This window comes from Tiliqua scincoides, chromosome 2 (assembly GCF_035046505.1).
Source record: "Tiliqua scincoides isolate rTilSci1 chromosome 2, rTilSci1.hap2, whole genome shotgun sequence".
Taxonomy (NCBI): Eukaryota; Metazoa; Chordata; class Lepidosauria; order Squamata; family Scincidae; genus Tiliqua; species Tiliqua scincoides.
Genome location: NC_089822.1, coordinates 103,685,863 through 103,707,098, shown reverse-complemented (window position 1 = coordinate 103,707,098; position 21,236 = coordinate 103,685,863). Strand labels below are relative to the sequence as shown.

At 45.4% G+C, this 21,236-nt stretch overlaps 1 protein-coding gene across 1 annotated transcript in view; it reads right to left on the bottom strand.

Annotated features, from left to right (window-relative positions):
* Positions 1 to 10,765: 10,765 nt before the first annotated feature.
* Positions 10,766 to 21,236, bottom strand: part of TBX15 (T-box transcription factor 15) — a 100,432-nt gene continuing 89,961 nt past the window's right edge. The window contains exon 8 of the mRNA XM_066616244.1: positions 10,766 to 11,550. Within this exon, the coding sequence (XP_066472341.1) occupies positions 10,766 to 11,550 (785 nt within the window). The remainder of the gene's footprint in view (positions 11,551 to 21,236) is intronic.

Here is a 21,236-nt window from a genome sequence, read left to right as displayed (position 1 = left end):
CAGCTCAGAATCTGGGCTCACCTCGCAACTAACCCAGCTACTTCAGGTTATTATTGCAAGAGTCTGCTACTGTATGTACGCCCACCTCTTTTCCAACTCGGTGTAATAAAAGGGCCACTTGAAGGTTCTCTGGCTTTTTATCTATTTCTGAACCTGTCGCGTAGAGCTGAAAAAGCTGTTCCCACCTCCTCCAGTTTTCAGCAAGATTTCCTTAGAGACAAGGGCGGGTGACGAACAGCCCTGTGCGGTGGTGGAGAATCTACGTCATTCCTTTGTGCAGCTGCTTTAGTTTGGATTCACTCCCTAGCACTCATTGTGAGTTAAGTGCTTTTGTGTCACTGCCAGGAATCTGTGGCCACTTCAGATATCATATGATATTCCCTTTCGGTCAGTAAACAATATGAGTCAATTTAAAAAAAAACAAAAACCCTTTCGTTTTAAGATCAGTACATATTGCGGTGCTTATCTTTTCCCCCTTGTGCTCCAAAAAGCACCAGAAATGGGAATTTAGGGCAGTCGTCTTAGTTTCCATGCTATGTCAGCAACAGAGATTTTGTACAGTCTTGTGTTTAATGCTGGTTGAACTAATTAGAGTCTACGCACCTGCATTTTGCCTTGGTCTTTCAGCTCAACATTGAATTGGAGAACATAAGAACATAAGAACATAAGAACATAAGAACAGCCCCACTGGATCAGGCCATAGGCCCATCTAGTCCAGCTTCCTGTATCTCACAGCGGCCCACCAAATGCCCCAGGGTGGGGGCAGGGCAGGAATTCAACAGGTGAAGCGTCCTCAAGCTCTTGCTACAGATATAGCTTATGAATACCTGCCCAATGTCCCTACAGGCACAGTGCTTCCCCCAAATAGCAGCTACTACTATAATAAATGTCCAGGCTGACATTTTATAGGACCAGCAGTATCTGCGGCAATTGCTCCACCATCAAACCTGCCTTCCCCCTCCATTGAAACTGATGGCAGCGCAAGGGTTTTTTTAGTCCTCAACCTGGAGGAGAGCTTGCCAGTTTCCAATGTGTCCTTGCTTTGTGCCCTCTATTTTATTGAACAGCCATGTGTTTAAATGCAGAACAGGAAGACAGGAAATCCTACTTTCTTGCCTCTGCATTTTGAGGAACACATTCCCCCCCCCCCAAGAAAATACCAAAAACTCTGGGTACTTTTGGGGTAGCTATGGTGAGTTTGTGAACCATGCTCCACTCCTTTCCACTCGGTTGACTTAGGGCGCAATCCTAACCTGCGCTGGAACAGGCAAGCCAGGAGGCTTGCGTCGTATCCAGCACAGGATTGTGGCCAGAATTGGCTCAGCCAGAGGTAAGGAGAAAATTTTTCCCTTACTTCTGGGTAAGGGCTGCTGGCCACAGTGGGTCTCCTTGGACTTGTGCCACCACTGGAGGTGGCACAAGTCCAAGGAGAGCGGAGCAGCTTGAAGCCGCTCCATTCTCCCCGGGAATGGGGGTTGGGATCCGGCATTACTGCCAGATCCCAGTCCCATCTCCCGCTCCCCACCCGCCCGCCTGCCCTCCCCCTGCCCACGAATGCCTCCTTCCATCCTCCTTCCCACCCCCCCATGCCTACCTTTTCCGCTTGTGTTGGCGCAGGCAGGCCAACACAAGTGGCTGAGGGGAAGCCAGCACGGAAGCTTATGTCAGCCTTCACAGGCCGGTGCTTCTCGAAGCGCTGGCCCAGCTTCCCCACGAGGAGGCACAAACGTGCTTTACGGCATGTTTCTGACCCTCTTAGGCAGGCCCAAGGAACTTGGGCCGGCATAGGGCGCAGTTTGGATTGCACGCTTAGCTCTAATTGGGGTGGCTGGCCCTTGTTACCCAATATTCCCTTCTATTGATCAATTTCAGCCATAGAGGCCACCTCAAAATGCTTACTTCTTATTGTAATAAAAAGATATGACATTACCATATCTAGTGTTACTGAATTTTGCAGATCAGTTGATGAAAAAAAAAAGGTAATTGCTATGGAGCAGTGGCGTAGGTAAGAGGGTGCAGGGGATAGCAGTTGCACCGGGCATCAAGCTTTAGGAGGGCAACAAGCTGAGCTTGACACTAGTGACCAAAATTGTGAAAATCTTGGTATGTATGAACTATACCATCATGTTATATATCATTGGAAAGGTAATTTAATGCTCAATGCAGTGCAACAAACTGCCCTGGAATATCTGTATTCTATCAAAGGTTATGGCCAAGTAACCAGAAAATGAAAACACAACAAAAAGTGGATTTGCTTAACTCCAAACTGACCTGTGAGACTGATTGTTCTAAGTGCCAATGAGATGTTGTTATGATACAGCATGGAACCAATAACTTTTTATTTATTTAATTAATTAAATTTGATTTTTGTCATGCGGGGGGGGGGCTACAAAATCTTTGACCTCAGGTGGCAGATAGATGCCTTAGCTATGCCACTGACTGGGGGGAGGCAGCAGAGCAAGTGGGTGGCGAGCTGCTGGGAGGAGGAGGTGGGTTCCTCCCAATTTTCACTTTTTAAAAAGCTCGCGCATAATGTCACTTCCGGTTGTGACATCACTTCCAGGGCAACATTTTGAACTTGGCACCAGGCTACATGATCATTAGCTATGCCACTGCTATGGAGTCTCTTCCACCTGCAGCTATGATGTTAATATATGATTTTTCAAGTTTGAAAAACATTTCTTTAAATCAGGGATTCTTAACTGGGGGTATCTATATCCCTTGGGGGGGGTGGGAATCAAATGAGGGGGGTACAGGACTTGATCTTCAAAAAATTTAAAAATCAAGTTTTAATTTAAGAACTTGTTAGATTGGATGATTAACAATCATTATCAATATGGATTGAAGTGAGAGGCTAACCAAGCTATTGGCATCTTTGCTGTCATACTGGTACTTAATAGGACTGGTGATGGAGATGATGATGATGCTGATTTCAATAGTCTGGCAAAGGCATATGGGAACATATTGGGCAATTCAGAGGGGGGGGGTTTGTAACCGCAAAAAGTTTAAGAACCCCTGCTTTAAATACTTTGGAGGAATTAAGGAATTAAAATTTTGGATTCCCTCTGCACCACCTCCATTCATGTGAAGCAGAAGCAGCATGGAGGAGAAGGCCATGCTCCTGGTAAGTAAACGAAAGGGAAGGCGGTGGACTCCAGATCACATAAGCGTTAAGTAGACAGGGAGAATATGCAGCTATCACAAGTTTGTTTTCTTTGTTTTGCCCAGAACTGGCCCAATCAGGTCAGCTCCCTGACACTGCCACTTATGTGGGTTTGTGTGCAAAGTTCCTTACTTTCTCACTGTGCTCCATCATCCAAGACTTACCCTTGCAGAAGCCATGCTGACTCTCCCTCAGCAAAGATTGTTCTTCTATGTTTTTTAAGATTTTATCTTTGATGAGGCTTACTTGGAACAGATGTCAGGCTGACTAGCCTATAGTTACCCAGGTCTCCACATCTTCCTTTCTTAAAGATTGGCAAAGACAATAACTATCCTCCAGTCCTCTAGCATTGTGGCTGTTTTAAGGGACAAGCTGCATATTTTAGACAAAAGAGCAGCAACTTCACTCCTTAGTTCCTTAAGAATTCTTGGGTGGATGCCATCTGGCCTGGTGACTTACTGATCTTTACTTTGTCAATTAGGTCTGAAATGTCTTCTCTTTTCACCTCTATTTGACTTAGGGCCCAATCCTATTCAACTTTCCAGTGTCAATGCAGTTGCAGTGCAGCCCCAAGGTAAGGGAGCAAATATTCCCTTACCTTGATGAGGCCTCTGAGACTGCCCCGCCCCACTGCAGGATGCAGTACACACCCCATTGGCACAGCTGCATCAAGTTGGAAAGTTGGATAGGATTCGGTCCTAATTCTTTAGTCAGGACGGGCCAGCCTCTAGCCTTCCATTTCTAGGCAAGATGACTGAGCCTTGTGAAGCTAGTCCTTCTCAATTCAGATAGTTTTCAATCTGATTTCAGGTCTGTCTTCAGGATGAAACTGTGGTGGTGGTCCTGGTGATCCTACCTGGGGCTTAACAGGGGGAATGTATCCCTGTCTGTCCTACTGAGCCTCTCTTCATTGGCTGATTTGGGTTTCCAGCAAAGAGCCTCTCTTCCAACACTCTCCTTGGATTGCACCAAAGGTCAATCTAGTTAATGTTAAATTGCTCCTCAAAGCCCGCCCCAACCAAATCAGCCTCTCAGTTCCATGCAGTGACCTCATGTTCCATTGGATTGCATGCAGGCCTGCGGCAATTTTGCCCAGAGCAAAGTGTCAATTGTAAAGTTTGCATCATTTTGTAAGCCAGGCACTGAGTGTCAGTCTAGCTGTTATACATCTGTTCGGAGGGGAGAAGTTGATTCCAGTGGCAGCAGCCCCAGGAAGTGATCAAAACCTGCAGGGTGTTCAGGGATTGGTGTGAGGGAATGAGAAACCATAGCACCTGTTGAGCTCTAAGAATCAAGGATCAATGAAAGAGAGGAATTGCAAACCAGGGATCCAAGCTGGGGGGGGGGGGGCAAGTCCACTGGCAATATTGGTGAAGTGCTTGCAAGGACAATGTCACTGAATCATTGGAAAGGTTTCCAGAGATGTGAATATGACAGCTGTCACATGGATTGAATGAACAGGATTACCAGCATGTGACAAGACAACCAAATATAAGCACAAGGAAGCTGGTCTCTCTTTTCTTGTACTCATCATTATGTCATGATGCCATGTCATGTCATCTTGAGTTAGTTCACACCCCTTTTCGTGGGTAATGAAGTGCCAAGTGGCCTCTTGAAGTCCTGTCCAGCAGCTGCTATTCCTTCCACCTACTCTGGGCTGATATTGATGGCACTGTAATGAATGTTTGGTTCTAGGGTTCCTTTGGACATCTCCAGTTTCAATCCCTAGATCAGGAATGGCTTGATTCAGTCTTGGTTAGTCTACTTTTTTCTTTGACTGTGCCCAGCAATGTGTTTTAGGTTCCAACTATACATTACATGACATTAAATGCATGATTTCCCCTTCCATTGTTTTGTTTTTTCATTCTGGTTTTTTGTCAATAGACTGTAATCAAGATCAGGGTTGCAGGATGGGAGGAAAGGGGTTAACCTAGCACTGCTGTGTCAATGAAAATCACCTCTGAAGTTACTATTTGACCCTTGAGGGAAGCTGGCAGCAAATCTACAAGAGCTTTATTATTTACAACTTTATTATTTACAGGGATCTGCAGCAAGATAAACTCTACTTGTATTTATTCCTACTCTCCAAACTTCCGGTGCAGGTACTGCTCCTTGGCCAGACACTGAAGACCCTTGTTTTGACATGCTTCACCCCACATCCAGGTGAACACCCCCAAATCCAGCAGAGGAGAAGCCTCTGCTTCGCTCTTGCTGCTCCAAATGGCACTGCAGGTCTGGAGGAAGGGGTCGCTTTCAGGCACCTGAAAAACTTAGTGTTTTGCCTCCCTTCAGGAAAGCCAGTGCCATTACAACAGTGGGTTCCGCTGTCCTAAAATGGCTGCCAACGGAGCCCAGAGCACTCCATTGGGAGCCATTTTGCATGCGCTATTGCGGGAGGCAGCAGCACTGCAATGTCACTGCTGGACCCCGCCATGCCTGACAAGACCAGGTAAGGAAGTGGAGGGGGGGATGAGGGGAAGAGGTGGGAATGGGATAAAACTGAGAGGGCAAATGGTGACGGGGAGGTGGTAAGAGAGGGTGGATCTGGTGGCAATGGCACATACCAAATTCTATTCCCTCCTTTTCAAGGCTGCTTGCTACTTTCTTCTCCTGAGACATGTGCCAGCTAAAGAGAAACATTAGAAAACTAATATCTGTGAGAAAGGTTTTAATTTACCTTTCTGTGTCCCTGACATGCTCGCTTTCTATATAGAGGGTTTTGTGTGTAGCAGGGCCTCTGAGAGAAATGTTATCAGGGGGTTCCAACGTTTCTTTTGGGGCCCTTTGCAAAGGGGGAGGACTGAAACAGAGCAGAGGAGGGTGGTGATGGGTGAGCGAATTGGGAGCAGGGAGGTGCAAAACAGGGTGGGGGGGGAGGGTGGAGATAGCTGGAAAAGTCTTTGGAGCCCACATTTGGAGCCCACCCATGTGGCATCACCAGCTAGATACAGTAATATGGAAAACCAAACACACTCCTAAGTCTCTCTGAGATTTTTTAAATATAGAAAATAATGCTGAAAATAAGCATCATCATATTTAGGCTCATCCTAGAAAGGAAAGCGTCCTGTGCGTACCAAACGTGCTTCTGCGGCAGCTGTAGTCTGCCAGCTGTGTCCCTGAGCTCCTATACACACCATCATGGTAAGTGGATCCACAAGCCAAAGAGCTACTGTAGCAGTCCAGTTTCCTCCCAGATTTGTCATGTGTTAAGGAGTGTCATGTATGCATTCCTCAGCCCGGCATATATGGCTTGCCAGTAGCTGCAGCTGCACGCTCGTGGTAGTGTCCCCAGCATGCCATGTGGGCAACAAGTCTGAGTAGATAAGAATATGTAGGATCCCAGGAAATTTCTGGGTCCCTCCTTTGGCTCCTGGGCCCCCTTTTTGACCCTGGGCCCAGGTACAAATTACCCTCTTTACCCCCCTCTCCTAGGCCCTGGTGTGTAGACATAAGAAAAGCTCTGCTGGATCAGCCCAAGAGCCCATCTAGTCCAGCTTCCTGTATCTCACAGTGGCCCACCAGATGTCTCAGGGAGACACTCAAGAAATTTAGACAGTGAGAACCCAGATCATTCTGGGTAAGGCATACTGCTATGGATTAGAAAACACTCAGAAAACCTTTACTTCCAGGAGATTGTTCCAGGCTTTCTTAACAGCAATGCCCTAACTATAATTGCTTTTTTTAAAAAAATGGAACTTCCCCAAATTGTGAATCAGTTTTTTTGTCCTCTTCAATTATACCAGCTGTGCTAAACTCAAGCTATATGTTGGCAACCTTCAGTCTCAAAAGACTATGGTATCGTGCTCTGAAAGGTGGTTCTGGAACAGCATCTAGTGTGGCTGAAAAGGCCGATTCAGGAGTGACAATCCCTTCCACGCTGGGAGCAAGTGCAGTCTGTCCCTGGTCTGTCTCCTTGGCTACGGGCCTTCCTTCTTTGCCTCTTTGCCTCAGACTGTTGGCCAAGTGTCTCTTCAAACTGGGAAAGGCCATGCTGCACAGCCTGCCTCCAAGCGGACCACTCAGAGGCCAGGGTTTCCCACCTGTTGAGGTCCACTCCTAAGGCCTTCAGATCCCTCTTGCAGATGTCCTTGTATCGCAGCTGTGGTCTCCCTGTAGGGTGCATTCCTTGCACGAGTTCTCCCTAGCTATACCTATATATTCAATCCCCTAGAACAGTGTTTCTCAAACTGTGGGTCAGGACCCACTAGGTGGGTCGCGAGCCAATTTCAGGTGGGTCCCCATTCATTTCAATATTTTATTTTTAATATATTGGACTTGATGCTATCATGGTATGTGACTGCATTGGGGAAATGTGACAGATCTGTACTTTTAACAGGCTATTGTGCATATGCTTTTAACAATGATAGTCCATGGGACTTACTCATGGGTAAGCATGGGTAGGATTGCAGCCTAGGGCTGTTAAAAATTTTCCTGCTTGATGATGCCATTTTCGGTCATGACATCACTTCCAGTGCGTCCTGACAGATTCTCATTTTAAAAAGTGGGTCCCAGTGCTAAATGTTTGAGAACCACTACCCTAGAATGCTAATGTAGTATATTGGAAGGGGAGGAGAATACCTTTGAAATGTAATAATGAAGAAGATGACTGTCTGGAAGGTAGTTGGCTGTTTCCAAATTGGGACCTGGGCATATTTAATTTGTGTTAAAAGAAAATGACCGCTTGCATACGCAAATGAAAATGCATGGGTTTATTTGTGCAAATTCAACACGGAAACATATTCAAACAGGACAAAGGCTCCGATAATGATGGAGGAGAGGTACAACAGGAGGAAGAGGATCAGCAAGCAGGTCTGAGCCTAAGCTATTGACTGCATTTCAAGAACATTTTCTGCAGCATCAAACAGCACCCCCTGCAACTCACAAAATAATGCAGGAGAATGCAAAACTGCTGTGGGGGGGGGGTACAGAAGCTTTAGTACTTTGCCCCCACCATGGTTAGATCCCTTTTGCGCATACACACAGGCTATTTACTCAAGGAGAAAAAAAGTATGGAGAAAAAAACCCAAAAAACCTCACCAATTGAAGCAATTTTCTCCTGTAAATAGCACCTGGGATCTAACCGTGGTGCTAAAGTTTCCCTCCCCTCCTGCACATATGATGTTTCACACATCTGCTCCTGCTATAATGAACATCAGAAAGAAAAACAAGTGCCAAACACACACATCCAGTGTCACGTGTAATTTGGCTCTAAACACTGACAGAGACAAGGTGCAGCATACATTGTGGTGCCTCTTTGTGTATGTGTGAGTTACAGATTGTGAATGAAATCAATGAATCCATGAAGCTACCTGCGTACAGTGGAGGCACATCTTATGCGCGGGTCAGGTTCTAAAGTCAGTGCATAAGGCAAAAATAGCCTATACTTGTGGCCATATTTCTGCACCACTGGAGAGCAACATACCGTTTCTCAGTAACCATCAATAATCATCTCTCAATACCATCTCTCTGCCAGTTTTTCCACCAGTATTGGAACTGGAGGAATGTGCGGTTTCTCTGGTTGAGTATCGGAGGAAGTCATTGACTTGCATTTAGGGGCCATGTTGTATGAAAAATCTTTACACACAGCATCACACTCAGCACAGCAAGATGCTCACACTATGAGAGGCACGCAGGAACTGAAATGGACTGAGGGAACAGAGCACACACTCATTGAGTGGAATGGCAGGCACAGTTGCTAGTATTATTTAAATTATTATTCTCTTTTTGGCCAGGGCCATATAGTTAAATTAGCATATGGTGCATGTGCATATGATTCGACTCCATTGTAATGCATCTTTGGCCCATTATAGTCTTCTCTGATCAGTTGCAACCGTCCAAGCTCCTCAAGCAAGGTCTTGCCCAGCTATCTGAGATCTTGACTACCTGGGATCTTTTAACTGGATTGAGCCTGCAACCTTCTGCATGCAAAGCACAAGGTCATCTAGCCCAACTCCCTACTGATCTGTCTGGATGTCACAAATACACCCATTTTAAATAACTAAGGAAAAGGGCAAATGCACAAATGAGGCATATGAATGTAGAAATAATTATTCATCTGTCAAGGAAATTGTGAAAATGAGAGGAGACTTGGCTCACCGGAGGAGCCCACTGTGACTTCTCTTTGTCTATGACGTCTGTCTTCATCCTTAGTAAATAAAATGATCCCAGCATCCTGAAACCTGCTGCCTATATCACTTCCAGACAGACAAAACACAAAAGGAACAAAGGTTTATTTTCCATCAGTTCCGTGCTTGGCACCTAGAAACAGAGTTCCCTGCATAGGGCAAATCTTTATACATTTTTTTTCTTAATATATATTTTACAAACCCATTTATCACCCTCTTTAATATTCATAATATTGAATTCCCCTCCCCCCCTGCGCACACTAGAAACATAAATACATTTATCTACAACACCTCAAAACAAATCTCTATACTGTTGTTTCCAAATTCTGTTACCTGGCATTTTGCATTTTCTACACAATGTTTAACTGCTTCGCTTGTCTTAAGCATCCTTGGGCTTTGCTTACTTTTAACAGAGTTTAAGGAAAAATAAAATCAGAAGAGAAGAACACTTTTTAAAAAGCAATGATTTCATGGCCAAATCAGCAGGCTGGAGGGTGAAGAATGCTTGCCCCAATCTTAACATTTGTCCTCTGTGACACACACAAAGTGGCTATGTATTTTGTGGAGCTAGTCTGGTCACCATGTGACATGAATTCAGTCGGGAGGCTTCTGTCCCTTATAGTTGACTCCTGTGAGCTAGATTCAATTCAAACATGGCTTGCCATTCCTTAGCTCAGGTTATGGAGGCTATCAATATCTGAAAGGCACTGAAAATACAATTAAAGCACCTTTTCCTTTTCTGCAGCATTTTAGGAACGGAATCCTGTAGACAGCCTGCCTCAACACTGCTAAGCATGTTTCAAGAAGCACTGCGGTTACTTTTCCCTCCCCATTCATTCAATCAGACATGTCTGAAGAGGGGAGGGGTGATATTGGCTCTCTGGAAAAAAAACAAGCCCCTAAAGGGGAGAAGGGTTGAAAAGAAAAACTCTCAAGGAAGAAACATCTCAGTTCCAATACAATGTTCAATGGCTACAGTGGGTGAGAGAAGAACACAGGATTTGGATCCATCATTGTCGATGACTGGTTAAGGAAGCAGTGCAGTTTTGTATGATGAGGTCTTCGGCGGCTGGTTTTTGCAACTAGGAAACATGGAAAGAAACAGCTCCGACACCGGATCTCCTCTGTTGTGAACAGCCACACCAAGCTTGGAGAGTTATTGCATATACTATACAGGATTTTTTTTTCTCTCCCATTTACAGCAAACAATGTCATTGTCTCTATGAAAAAAAAATCCACTGAGAGCAGACACCACTCAGTCCCACAAGGACTTGGATTCCAGCGAGTGGCAGCAACTGCCTCATTGGCAGCTCTGTGGTCAGGTTCTCTGGATTATAACTATATATGGCTTGTGTTTCCATTTCTCATTCAAATACATGTCCTATTTTTAAGCTGAAAAGCAATAGGGATGAGATCGTCAACAGAAATCATGAGACCGTCACTCCTTGACTTTGAGATGATGGGCGCCAAGCACCAGTTACACCATGTGCACGGACATTTGCGATGAGGACCCTGGGACCGCCCCATACTGTCTGTTATCACAGGCATTGGCTGTTGACTGGCTGTTGCTAGGTGGACTGATCACGTGCATGCCATGATCCATCCCTGTTGAAAGATACTGCCTCTCTCCAAAAGCCCCATTGGAAGGCGAAGAGCAGAGTAAAGTGCTTTGGGTGGTGGCCAATTTCTCAGGACTGCCTGCCAACCTTGGCGAAGCTGGGAAATTGTATCCATACAAGTTGTAGGGGTTGTGAAGGGAAAAGGCATTGTAGGAGCTCTGTTGCATGTGACCACCACTGAACATATGTGAAGAAGAAGAGGTGGAGGCCGGGTTTCCAGCTTGCATGACGTATTGGAACTGAGAGGACGGAAATGACCCCAACTGGCCACCGTAGGCTTCCATCTTGCCATTGCTAGGCAGTGAAGAAGGAGCCGGCATTCCTGAGATCAAGGATGGAGTCCGCTGAGGCACGAAGTTTTCAGAAGGCTGAGTGGCAGATGCGGTGCCACTCTGCAGCCGGTTGTATCCACTGTCGCTCAGCCCCGGGTAGCTCTGCAGAGCAGCCATGTTGCTTCTTGCACATGGAGGATAATCAGAAAGGTTGAGGTTACAGAGTTGGCTCTCCCGGCAGCCAACATTGAAAGTGTTGGGGGCCAAATGAAAGGCTGGGGGTGAACACGATGGAGAAAGAAGGTGAGAAGAGGCTGAGGGTGAGGGAGTCCCAGTGCTGGACGTGGTTGGAGAAGTGCCTGTGCTGCCCCCTAGAAAACAAAAAGAAGGCTGCTTTTAAACAGTACACAGGTGAATAATGCAAACCAACAACATTTTCTCAATGTGTTTAGATTACACCACTAGAAATTTTTGTTCTCTTTTTTTTTTTTCTAATGGAAATCAACCTGGATATTGGAGTTTTGCTGGTAAAGGCAATTATCCCAAACGCAACTTCTTTCTGATTCTATTCAATTCCCTGACTTATTGGAGGTTTATTTATTTATTTTTCACATTTTTAAACCACCCTTCCTCCAAACAGCTCAGCAAGGTGGGAGTGAACATCCACCTCACAACAACGAAACAACACCTTTTGTCCTCACAAAAACCCTATGAGATAGGCCAGGCTGAGAGATAGCGACTGGCCCAAGGTTATCCAGGAAGCTTCGTGGCTGAGTGGGGAGTTGAACCTGGCTCTCCCAGGTCTAAGTCCAAAACCACCAGTTCTCAGGATGGTTGCAAAAACACATGCACAAATTCACTGGGGGTCTAAGAATGAGAAGATGCATCCCATTGACAGCAATGTTCATTGACATTCAAGGAATGCAAGCCCCAACAAACACCCAAGAAGGAAGTCCCTCCCTCCAAGCTGACAAATGTATTGAGCCCTGTGGGACGCAATCCTGAGCTACACAGTCATGAGTACTTGCAAGTAAGGCAATGTGCCTTGGCTCCTATCCAAGGGCAGGTGAAGGGGAATGCAAAGCCACCAGAATGGTCCCCATCCAATAAGCATGGAACTCAACAAACCCTCCAGAAGGCACCCTCCCTCCCATCATGGTAAGGTTGTTGGTGTTTTTGTTTTTGTTTTACTGCCCTGCAGTTTAAAATCAGGTTTTATATATTCCATAGCAATTCAATGCTATGTTCAAATCTGTTGGTTTAAGTTGCTACCTTCTGAACGTTTTAATGTTTCTTCTTTGTGCTTGGAATAATTAGGGTCATTGTAGTTGTTCATTCAAGTAGCATGCAAGTCTTAGGGCCTGATTCTGTAATGTCCCCAACACTTACTGCCAGCCCAGTGCCCAGCTGCGCTGGGTCAGCACCGATTGGAGGCCCCTCATGTACTGCCCGGAGCTTGTCCCTTGCCCCAGGTGGCGGAAAGGTGAGCAGGGATGAGGGGAAGTAATACCAGGTGGGGGGAGGGCAGGGGGAAGGCAAGGTAGGGGTAGAGAGTGGGATGGAAGAGGGCGGGAATGGTGAAGCTCTGCTCCGCTGGATCCAGAGCCCCGCGTTGGACCTCCTGGCCCAACACGGGGCTGCTTTACTCTGCACTGGCTAAATAGCTGGCACAGAGTAGAGTAGCCCCATTTCAGGGCCTCCTCCCTTACCTGGGGGAAGGGGACAAATGTGGTGACTGCTCGACGGCCATAGAACGCAGCAGCAGCCATTTCAGTACTGCTGCTCCTCTGAGCAGCTCAGGATTGGACTGTCCAATGATTCCTGTAAGTTTAATTCACGTAGTTGATTTTTGTATTTGTGCTCTGGGGGGGGGGGTGTTTCATTCCTGTGGCTATGCCTGCTGACGGCCAGAGGCATAAAACGCATATATACCACATATATGGCAGTGATTACACTTGACAAAAATGCTTAAAAATTGATCAAAAACATTCATTTGGAACAAAAACACAGAACACCACTTTCAGCCTCTCTTTTTTTTTTTAGGAGAACACGAAAGATCACACACAAAAAAACCATTTTATACTGCCCCTATGTACAGCATAACTGCATGCACATATTTTCCTCAGTTGGATTGTAGCTGTCATTGAAGGATAGAGAAGTTATTCTCCAGATAACTAAACCAAGGAGTTGGGGGGGGGGGGCAATTCTAGGATTAAGCTGTGTTAGGGCAAGTCAAACTTCTTCAGCATATTGATTTAGTACCTGGTGTTCAACACAATGGCAGTAGAAAACACTGGAGCAGGGAAAATAATTGGTTGCATAATGTGGCTTGATCAAAATATTTTTCAGATGATTCTGGCAGATCAAATAGATGGATGGAAACCAGATTACTGCAGTATGGTAAGGAAAGTGTTTGCTGCCTCTAGCAAGGAATCCATGATTTTCTTTTGTGTACAGAACTCAGTTTTATATCCAAAACGCTTGCACTTGAGAGCCTTTATTTCCTTAAAGGTTTGTTTCTTGTTAGACCTTCTGTTATAAGGATCCGTTTAACAGAAGTTAAATGTTAAACCTATTCCTGGCTCAGAATAGGTACTGATTTCTCTACCATGCCAACAACAGGCTTCTGGTGGTCCTGGTGCAAAGTAATGCTCTGGGCCTCTGGTGGCACTCACGCTCAGCCCCAGATGATATCTTGGGCACCATCACTGCTGCCACTGGTATCAAGGCTTCAAGGTTGGCCTAGCCATGTGGGCCTCTGATGGGTGTGGGGCCCTGGCCAGAGACCAACCTGGCTTGACTCCTGATACCATTCCTGCAGGTCCATCCAAGAACATTAGGTGAGCCCAAATCAAGCTTCTCTGGGAAGTATCATTCACACTCAGCAGAATAGTCAGTAGAGATGGTGATCTTTGGCTGAAGACAGCTTCTCTGTTGCCAAAACACAGTGGCCTGAAAGAGGTATCATTACATGTCTCCATGGTGCACATGTTCATCCCACTATTATCTATTGTTTCTGCTCCTGAGGCTTGGAGGGCAGCGTTACAGTGTTTCAAAAACCAGCAGAGAATCTATCTGACAGAGAAGAGAGCAAAAGAAATGTCCGTGTATAGTACAGTGGGAAAATGATACCTCTATCATGCCATTTTCAACTCTCTAAAACAGGGGTGCACAAACCCCGGCCCTGGGGCCACTTGCGGCCCTCAAGGCCTCTCAATGTGGCCCTAAGGGAGCCACCAGTCTCCAATGAGCCTCTGGCCCTCTGGAGATTTTTTGGAGCCCATACTGGCCTGACGCAACTGCTTTCAAGGGTGAAGGTGACTGTTTGACCTCTTGCGTGAGCTGTGGGATGAGGGCTCCCTCCAATGCTTGTTGTTTCATGTCTTGATGCAGTAGCGGCAGCAAAGAAAAGGCCAGCCTTGCTTTGTGCAAGGCCTTTTATAGACCTTGAGCTATTGCAAGACCTTCATTCATTCATATAAGTTCATCTTTAATATATTCATTTATGTAAACATATGTAAATTTATTCAAATTTAAAATCTAAATTAATTCTTCCCCCCCCCGGCCCCTGACACAGTGTCAGAGAGATGATGTGGCCCTCCTGCTAAAAACTTTGGACACCCCTGTTCTAAAAAATGATTATCTGCCTCCTGCCTGAGATCCATAGAAGCTCTGGAGGCCATGAACTGGGAACTTCACAAATGGGACAGCACTTTCTGGCCAGCCAACCATTTTAAGGTATGGAGCCCCTTATACCAAAGTTTGTTTGTTTGTTGTGATTAATATCCGGAGCATTCCATCCAATACAACTCCCAGGGCAGTATATAAAGTACACTAAAACAGCAATGTAGAAACATATATAAAAATGTAAAAGTCACATAAAATGCACAAAAACACAGAGAAGCAACAGCTTCATAGTTAAAACAACAACACAAAATCACATCCTGCAGGATTTTGACAGAGTCCACATCCAAAGGTTTTGTTTGTTTTTAAAACAGATTTTCACTTGAGAGAAGGAAAGCTGCGCCTGGCCAGGCAGGCATCCCCCAGTAGTCTATCCCATAACTATGGGGCTATAACCGAAAAGGCCTTGTCTCTCATGCCCACTTGCTTCACTTCTGAAATAGGGACTCGTGTTTAGAGAGTGCACAGGTAAGTCCGTGTGCTACAAGGTGGTTCTTCAAAAATCCTGACCGGCCCCCCCCCCAAACATTTAAAAAAATCTCACAACAGGAGAGTCACTACTGCTACAATGTCTGTGCGTGGCATCACTTTTCTGTCCTTTTGCACTCTCTGCCCATCACTGGAAACTTAAGATACAACCATACAGCTTCCTCTGATGCCTTTCTCTAACCCCGTCAAACCCAGCAGGTGCAGGACCATATGACCCCCTACAGAACAGGAGTCAGCAATGTTCACAAAAGCAGTGGCCTGTGCTTATCAGTTCCCTCTAGGCGGACATTCCTGTGGCAATTATCCCCAGAATGCTGACTCCTGGATTTGGGAGTCACTGGAATTCAGTCCCATATTTCCTGTCCCCATCGTCAGTGGAATTTTTCCACCAGTTCATTGCAGAAGGTCACAAATAAAAGCGATTATACATTTAATTTCATTTTTGGTCTTGTGGGAATTAGAAGACATTTGCAAAATACCCATCATGATGACAGGTGTGTGTAGACGGCGTATAGTGCACAGACTCCAAGACCAAATGGTGTAATATGAGTTGGGAGAGTCAGAGAGGTACAGGGAGTAGCGTTCTGGACTTTGGCTATGAGGACATCAGTTCAAATTCTGATTTAGTAATGAAACTGAGGGGGTACTGTGGGTACCAGGGCCCGGGTTCAAAAATGGGGCCTAGGAGCCAAAGGGAACCAAAAAGGGGGCCTAGGAGCTAAATTCATATTTAAAGGAAGAAGGGAAGGGGCCCAAAATAAGCTTTGTACCCCCTGATAAAATTTCTCTCAGTGGCTCTGATGAAACTCAGTGTGGTCTTGGCCTAGTCACTAATCTCTCAGCCTAGTTTACTTGAAAGAATTCAGAGTTGTCACTAGCAGGGTTTGGGCCGCACTGGGTAATGTGCACAGGGGGGTGATGTGCACTAGAGACCAAAATCGTGGTTTATAGGAATAGTAGCACTGTATTATATATCATTTGATGTGTAGTTTACAGCAGAATGCAATGAAAAACAACCAGAGTGAAATATCTCCATTCTATCAAAAGTTATGGCCAAATAAACAAGAAAACAAAAATGCAACTGCCTTACGTAACAAAAAAGTACATTTCCTGAATTCAAAACAAATCAATGAGACTGATTGTTCAAAGAGCCAATTAGATATTATTATGACACAGCATGGAGCCAAAAAGGTATTAGTGAGGTGACACCCTGGGGGGGGGGCACCACTAGTGACCAAAATTGCTAAGATCACAATGTGCTGGAATAATACCATCATGTTATATACTATTCAATGTGTGATTTACAGCAGAATGCAATGAAGAAAACCACATTGAAATATCTGTGTTCTATCAAAAGTTATAGCCAAAAAACCAGCGGGGTGGGGCAATGGTACATCACCACAACCACCACTCAGGTCATTGCCTTGCCCACTTGCCCAGGTCCATCATGGGGGTGATCAGCTGGCCTCCCACAATGGGTGACACAAACCCTGGTGATGCCACTGCATAATTGATGGGAGTTACATACACTGGTCTGAGCTTCTTGGGGAAAGGGGTGAGCTACAAATGTGAGACATTTACTTTCACTACTGGAAGAATAGTTACTCAGTGTCAGGGTTTTAGCATCCTTAAGAACCATGCCTCACCTTGTTCCATAACAGGGAATGGCAATTGTTTTCCTTATGGGAAAATGTGGAGGGTATACTAATGTACACCACTGTGGGGAAGGATGCTCCTTGTCCCTGTTGGCCTAATGCCTGGGAGAACCGACAGGGTCACTTCAACAACTGCGTTCCACACTGAAAGCCCTGACACAGCAAAGGTAGGTTGATCTCGCACTGTCTTAGCACCTTCTCTCCTTACAGGAAGTTAGAGAAGAGATTGGAAGTTATGTAGAATCTAAGAAGTGCTATGATGCAGGAGGCCATGCATGGACAACACTCTGGATCAGTGGTGTCACTGGGGGGGGAAAGAATATACTGGGTGACACATGGGGGGTAACACCAAAAGCTAATTGCTCCACCCGGCTCCAGAGCCCAGGTCTACCCAGATCCAGACAGACCTGGCTGTGGCTGGAAAAGTCTCCAAAGCCCAAGTCTACTGGGCTTCCCAAGGTGGAGCCCAGATCTATCCAACTGACAGACCTGGCTTCCTGGACAACCTATGAGGCCAGGTCTACTGAGCAGGTATACCTGGGCTCTCAGTCTGGCCTGAGAAGTGGATGTGTTCTAGGAAACTGTTTGTCAAACTAGATGAGATGGTGATAGAATCATATGCCCATTGGAGGAGATATGAAATTTAAAGCAGTGCATGAGCAAGGGATGTGTGTGAAACTTTCCTCTCCTTTGCTTCCCCCAGTACACCTTCATCCCAAACATTTTTCTCCCAGAAGGGCTGTGAGTCCAGAAGGAATTCCACTAGAAGCATTTGGGGGAAGTGCAAGAAGAGGTTAGCACTTTTGTCTGCCAAGTTGCACTTTAATACCCCCCCTTCATGGGAAAACATCAGACCCTCACATTCTGACACGTAGATAATGATGCCATAACATCTTATTTGCCCCTTTGAGTGCTCCAGCAAAAACTGGGGAGTACAACCGTGACCTGAAGAGCGCAATGATCAGGAATTCGTACCAGTTGATACTTTAAAATAAATAAATAAAAAAAGCAGACATCTACCGGACTTAGAAACTGACAAACCAAGCAAGACAATGCAAATCAAGACTTGTAAGCCACTTGCCACAGAAACTACACAGAAACAGAGAACATTTTGTGAAGTCTTGCAGTTGGCAAACCCTGTGGTGTCTCTATCCGCATTGTATGGGGAAAAGATCTTCACCTAGGAGCCAGCAACAGTGTCTGCACACTCTTGGAAAAATAACTTAGTACAGAGTTACTGGAACTCTTTTTTTCTTTTTTCTAAATGTTCTTCATTAAAGTCAAGAAGCAGAGCCAAATATTTTTAATAATGAGAATCTGGATCAGATTCAACAAGATTATATATATGGAGATCTATATATATATATCTCCATTTAAAGGGTTTAATAGGTTTTTGGCTCCCCAACCCCCACCTCAACCCCATCTCATTGCCATGTGCATTTAATTAATCCCAAACTTGTTTTGTCCCAATAAGAAGCCAATTTCGGTGATGATGACATCATACTGGAAGAGCTCAGTTTCTCCAGAGCCTTTATGTTTCAAGCATCTGCATGCGTTCAGCTCCTCTTTTAAAGAAAAAATGGGCAGGACTGGCTAGTGGTACTTCCACTTGTGAAATAGACAGAATAGACCTATTGGAGGCCTTCAGTTCCTGCCTTGTGCCTGCTCTCTTCACCAAAGGGACACTGGTCTTGATGGGGAGAACATAATACCCCAATCTGGCAAAAAGTTCCATGTGTGCTCAATAATGTTATCAAGTAGTAATCCTGCAGAAATCAGTCAGTGTGGGCAATGCCCTATGGCTACGCAATAAGGGTGTTTTTCATAGAATCAGACTGTTGGGAGGGACCCACAATGTCATGTCGTCCAACCTATAACAGGAAATCCTCCTACAGCATCTCCAGCAGGTGCCAGTTAAAGCCCCTGCTTGAAGATCTCCAGTGAGGGAGAATCCACCACTTCCCTCTAGAACAGGGGCACCCAAACTTTTTGGCAGGAGGGCCACATAATCTCTCTGACACTGTGTCAGGGGCTGGGGAAAAAAAGAATTAATTTACATTTAAAATTTGAATAGATTTACATAAGTTTGCATAAATGAATATATTAAAGATGAACTTATATGAATGAATGAAGGTCTTGCAATAGCTCAAGGTCTATAAAAGGCCTTGCTAAAAGCAAGGCTGACCTTTCCTTTGCTGCTGCTACTGCATCACAGACATGAAACAGCAAGCAGTGGAGGGAGCCCTCATTCCACAGCTCACGTGAGAGGTCAAACAGTCACCCTCACACTGAAAGTAGTTGTGTCAGGACACTGCGGGCTCCAGCAAGTCTCTGGAGGACCAGAGGCTCATTGGAGACTCAGGGCTCCCTGGGGGCCGCATTGGGAGACCTCAAGGGCTGCAAGTGGCCCCAGGGCTGGGGTTTGGGCACCCCTGCTCTAGAATCTATTCCACAATCTGTTTTCAATCTGTGTTCTGGAGAACCCTGGGTTAATGTAGAAGCTGAAGAGATTTTTTCATTGTGGAAATCAATAACCATGGCTAAGCTTTCTTCACAGATCACTTGCTCACCACTACCAATCTTTCCTTGAAGTATGCAGCCACTGAAGATTCTTGGGTATATTCTATGTCTCTATCTTAGTTCATATGGGCAGCAATGAAGCCCAACAAGCCTGGCTAATGCCTTGCAAAAACTGAGTGAGTGCCCTGGATCATGCACTGGGGTTCTGGGGCAGATGGCCCTTGACATATGCCTAAGAGGAGCTCCCTCCGACTGGCCTTCTTTACTACAGTTAGGCCTGAATTTGGAGTACTTCTCCTTGATAAATAACTGTCCATATTTTGCCCCTGTTTTGCTGTTGGGAAAGATGGTAGAGGCTTCTATTTGTGCAGTAGAGCTCTTCAGATTTTCAGCTACTTCCAGGTCTTTAGAAATTGTATTCTTATGTGTGGAGGGATATATATTTTAATCTTTTTATGTTTTAGTATTGTTTTAATCTTCATTTGGTGTTATTTTTGTATTGCATGTCACCTCGGGCACCACTAACATGTGGGAGAAATTCTATCAGTAAAATAAATATGCATCTTGACTCTAATGTGCAACATGCATGTCAGCGCACAATGTACACAGGAAGGCAATGCACCAGTGTACAGTTTTTCTTGCACCCACTCAACCATCTGTCTAGGCAATAAATATTGTTCAGAGCGTTTGCTTGACTTGCAACGGTTCTGCTAAAAAGTCATTGCATGACTAAATACTGTTCAGTTCTTGTTTTGAAAAAAGTAACTGTTAAGGTTAGGGGGCGAATGCACCTTGTTTCGGCAAACCAAGCTGTTGCCGAGCAAACAGATTTAGGGCCCAGTCCTATCCAACTTTCCAGGACTGATGCAGCTGTGCCAATAGGATGTGCACTGCATTCTGTGGTGGTGGGGACAGTCCCAGAGGCCTCCTCAAGGTATAATAATAATAATAATAATAATAATAATAATAATAATAATAATAATAATAATAATAATGGGTATTTTTATACCACCTTTTTGGTCATCGGATTACTCCTCTGACTTTATTCAAGGCAGTTTACATAGGCAGGCTGTTTCTAAATCCCCGAGGGGATTTTTACAATCAGAGAAACGTTCTGTCTTCAAGAACCACACAACATTTCAGATGGATCTTTCTGGTCTGGTCTCACTTCTGGCCTCCAGTTGCCTCCCACGCAGGCTGACAAGCAGCTCCTTCATCTCTCACATGGAGGGCAGCCAAGACGCTTCTTCGCTCACATGGAATAACTCAGCTCGGCTTGTCAGCCGCTTCAAGCTCTCACCATTCACGGAGCTGCCGGTGGCATCGAACTGGCTACCTTCAGATGTTATCTTCGGGCTAATGGAGGCTCTACCCTCTAGACCAGACCTCCTGCCCTCATTTTAAAAGGGAATATTTGCTCCTTTACCTCAGGGCTGCATTGCCGCTGCATCGCGCTGAAAAGTTGGATAGGATTGCACCCAAAGAAATTTAGTGTTCACCCCGCAGAGAAACGCTTTCAGAAATATGTCATAGTTGGTAGTGGGAGTGGAGGCATGCTTTGACAATGACCCTTGGTGCAAGAGCATAGGTATCACAACAGTATCATGCTGAAACCACTAATGTCTGAGACCACTAATGTCCTAGCCTCCACTCCCGGCTGGGCAACCTGACATGGGCTGCTTGGATTTGTGCCAGCTAAATAGCTGACG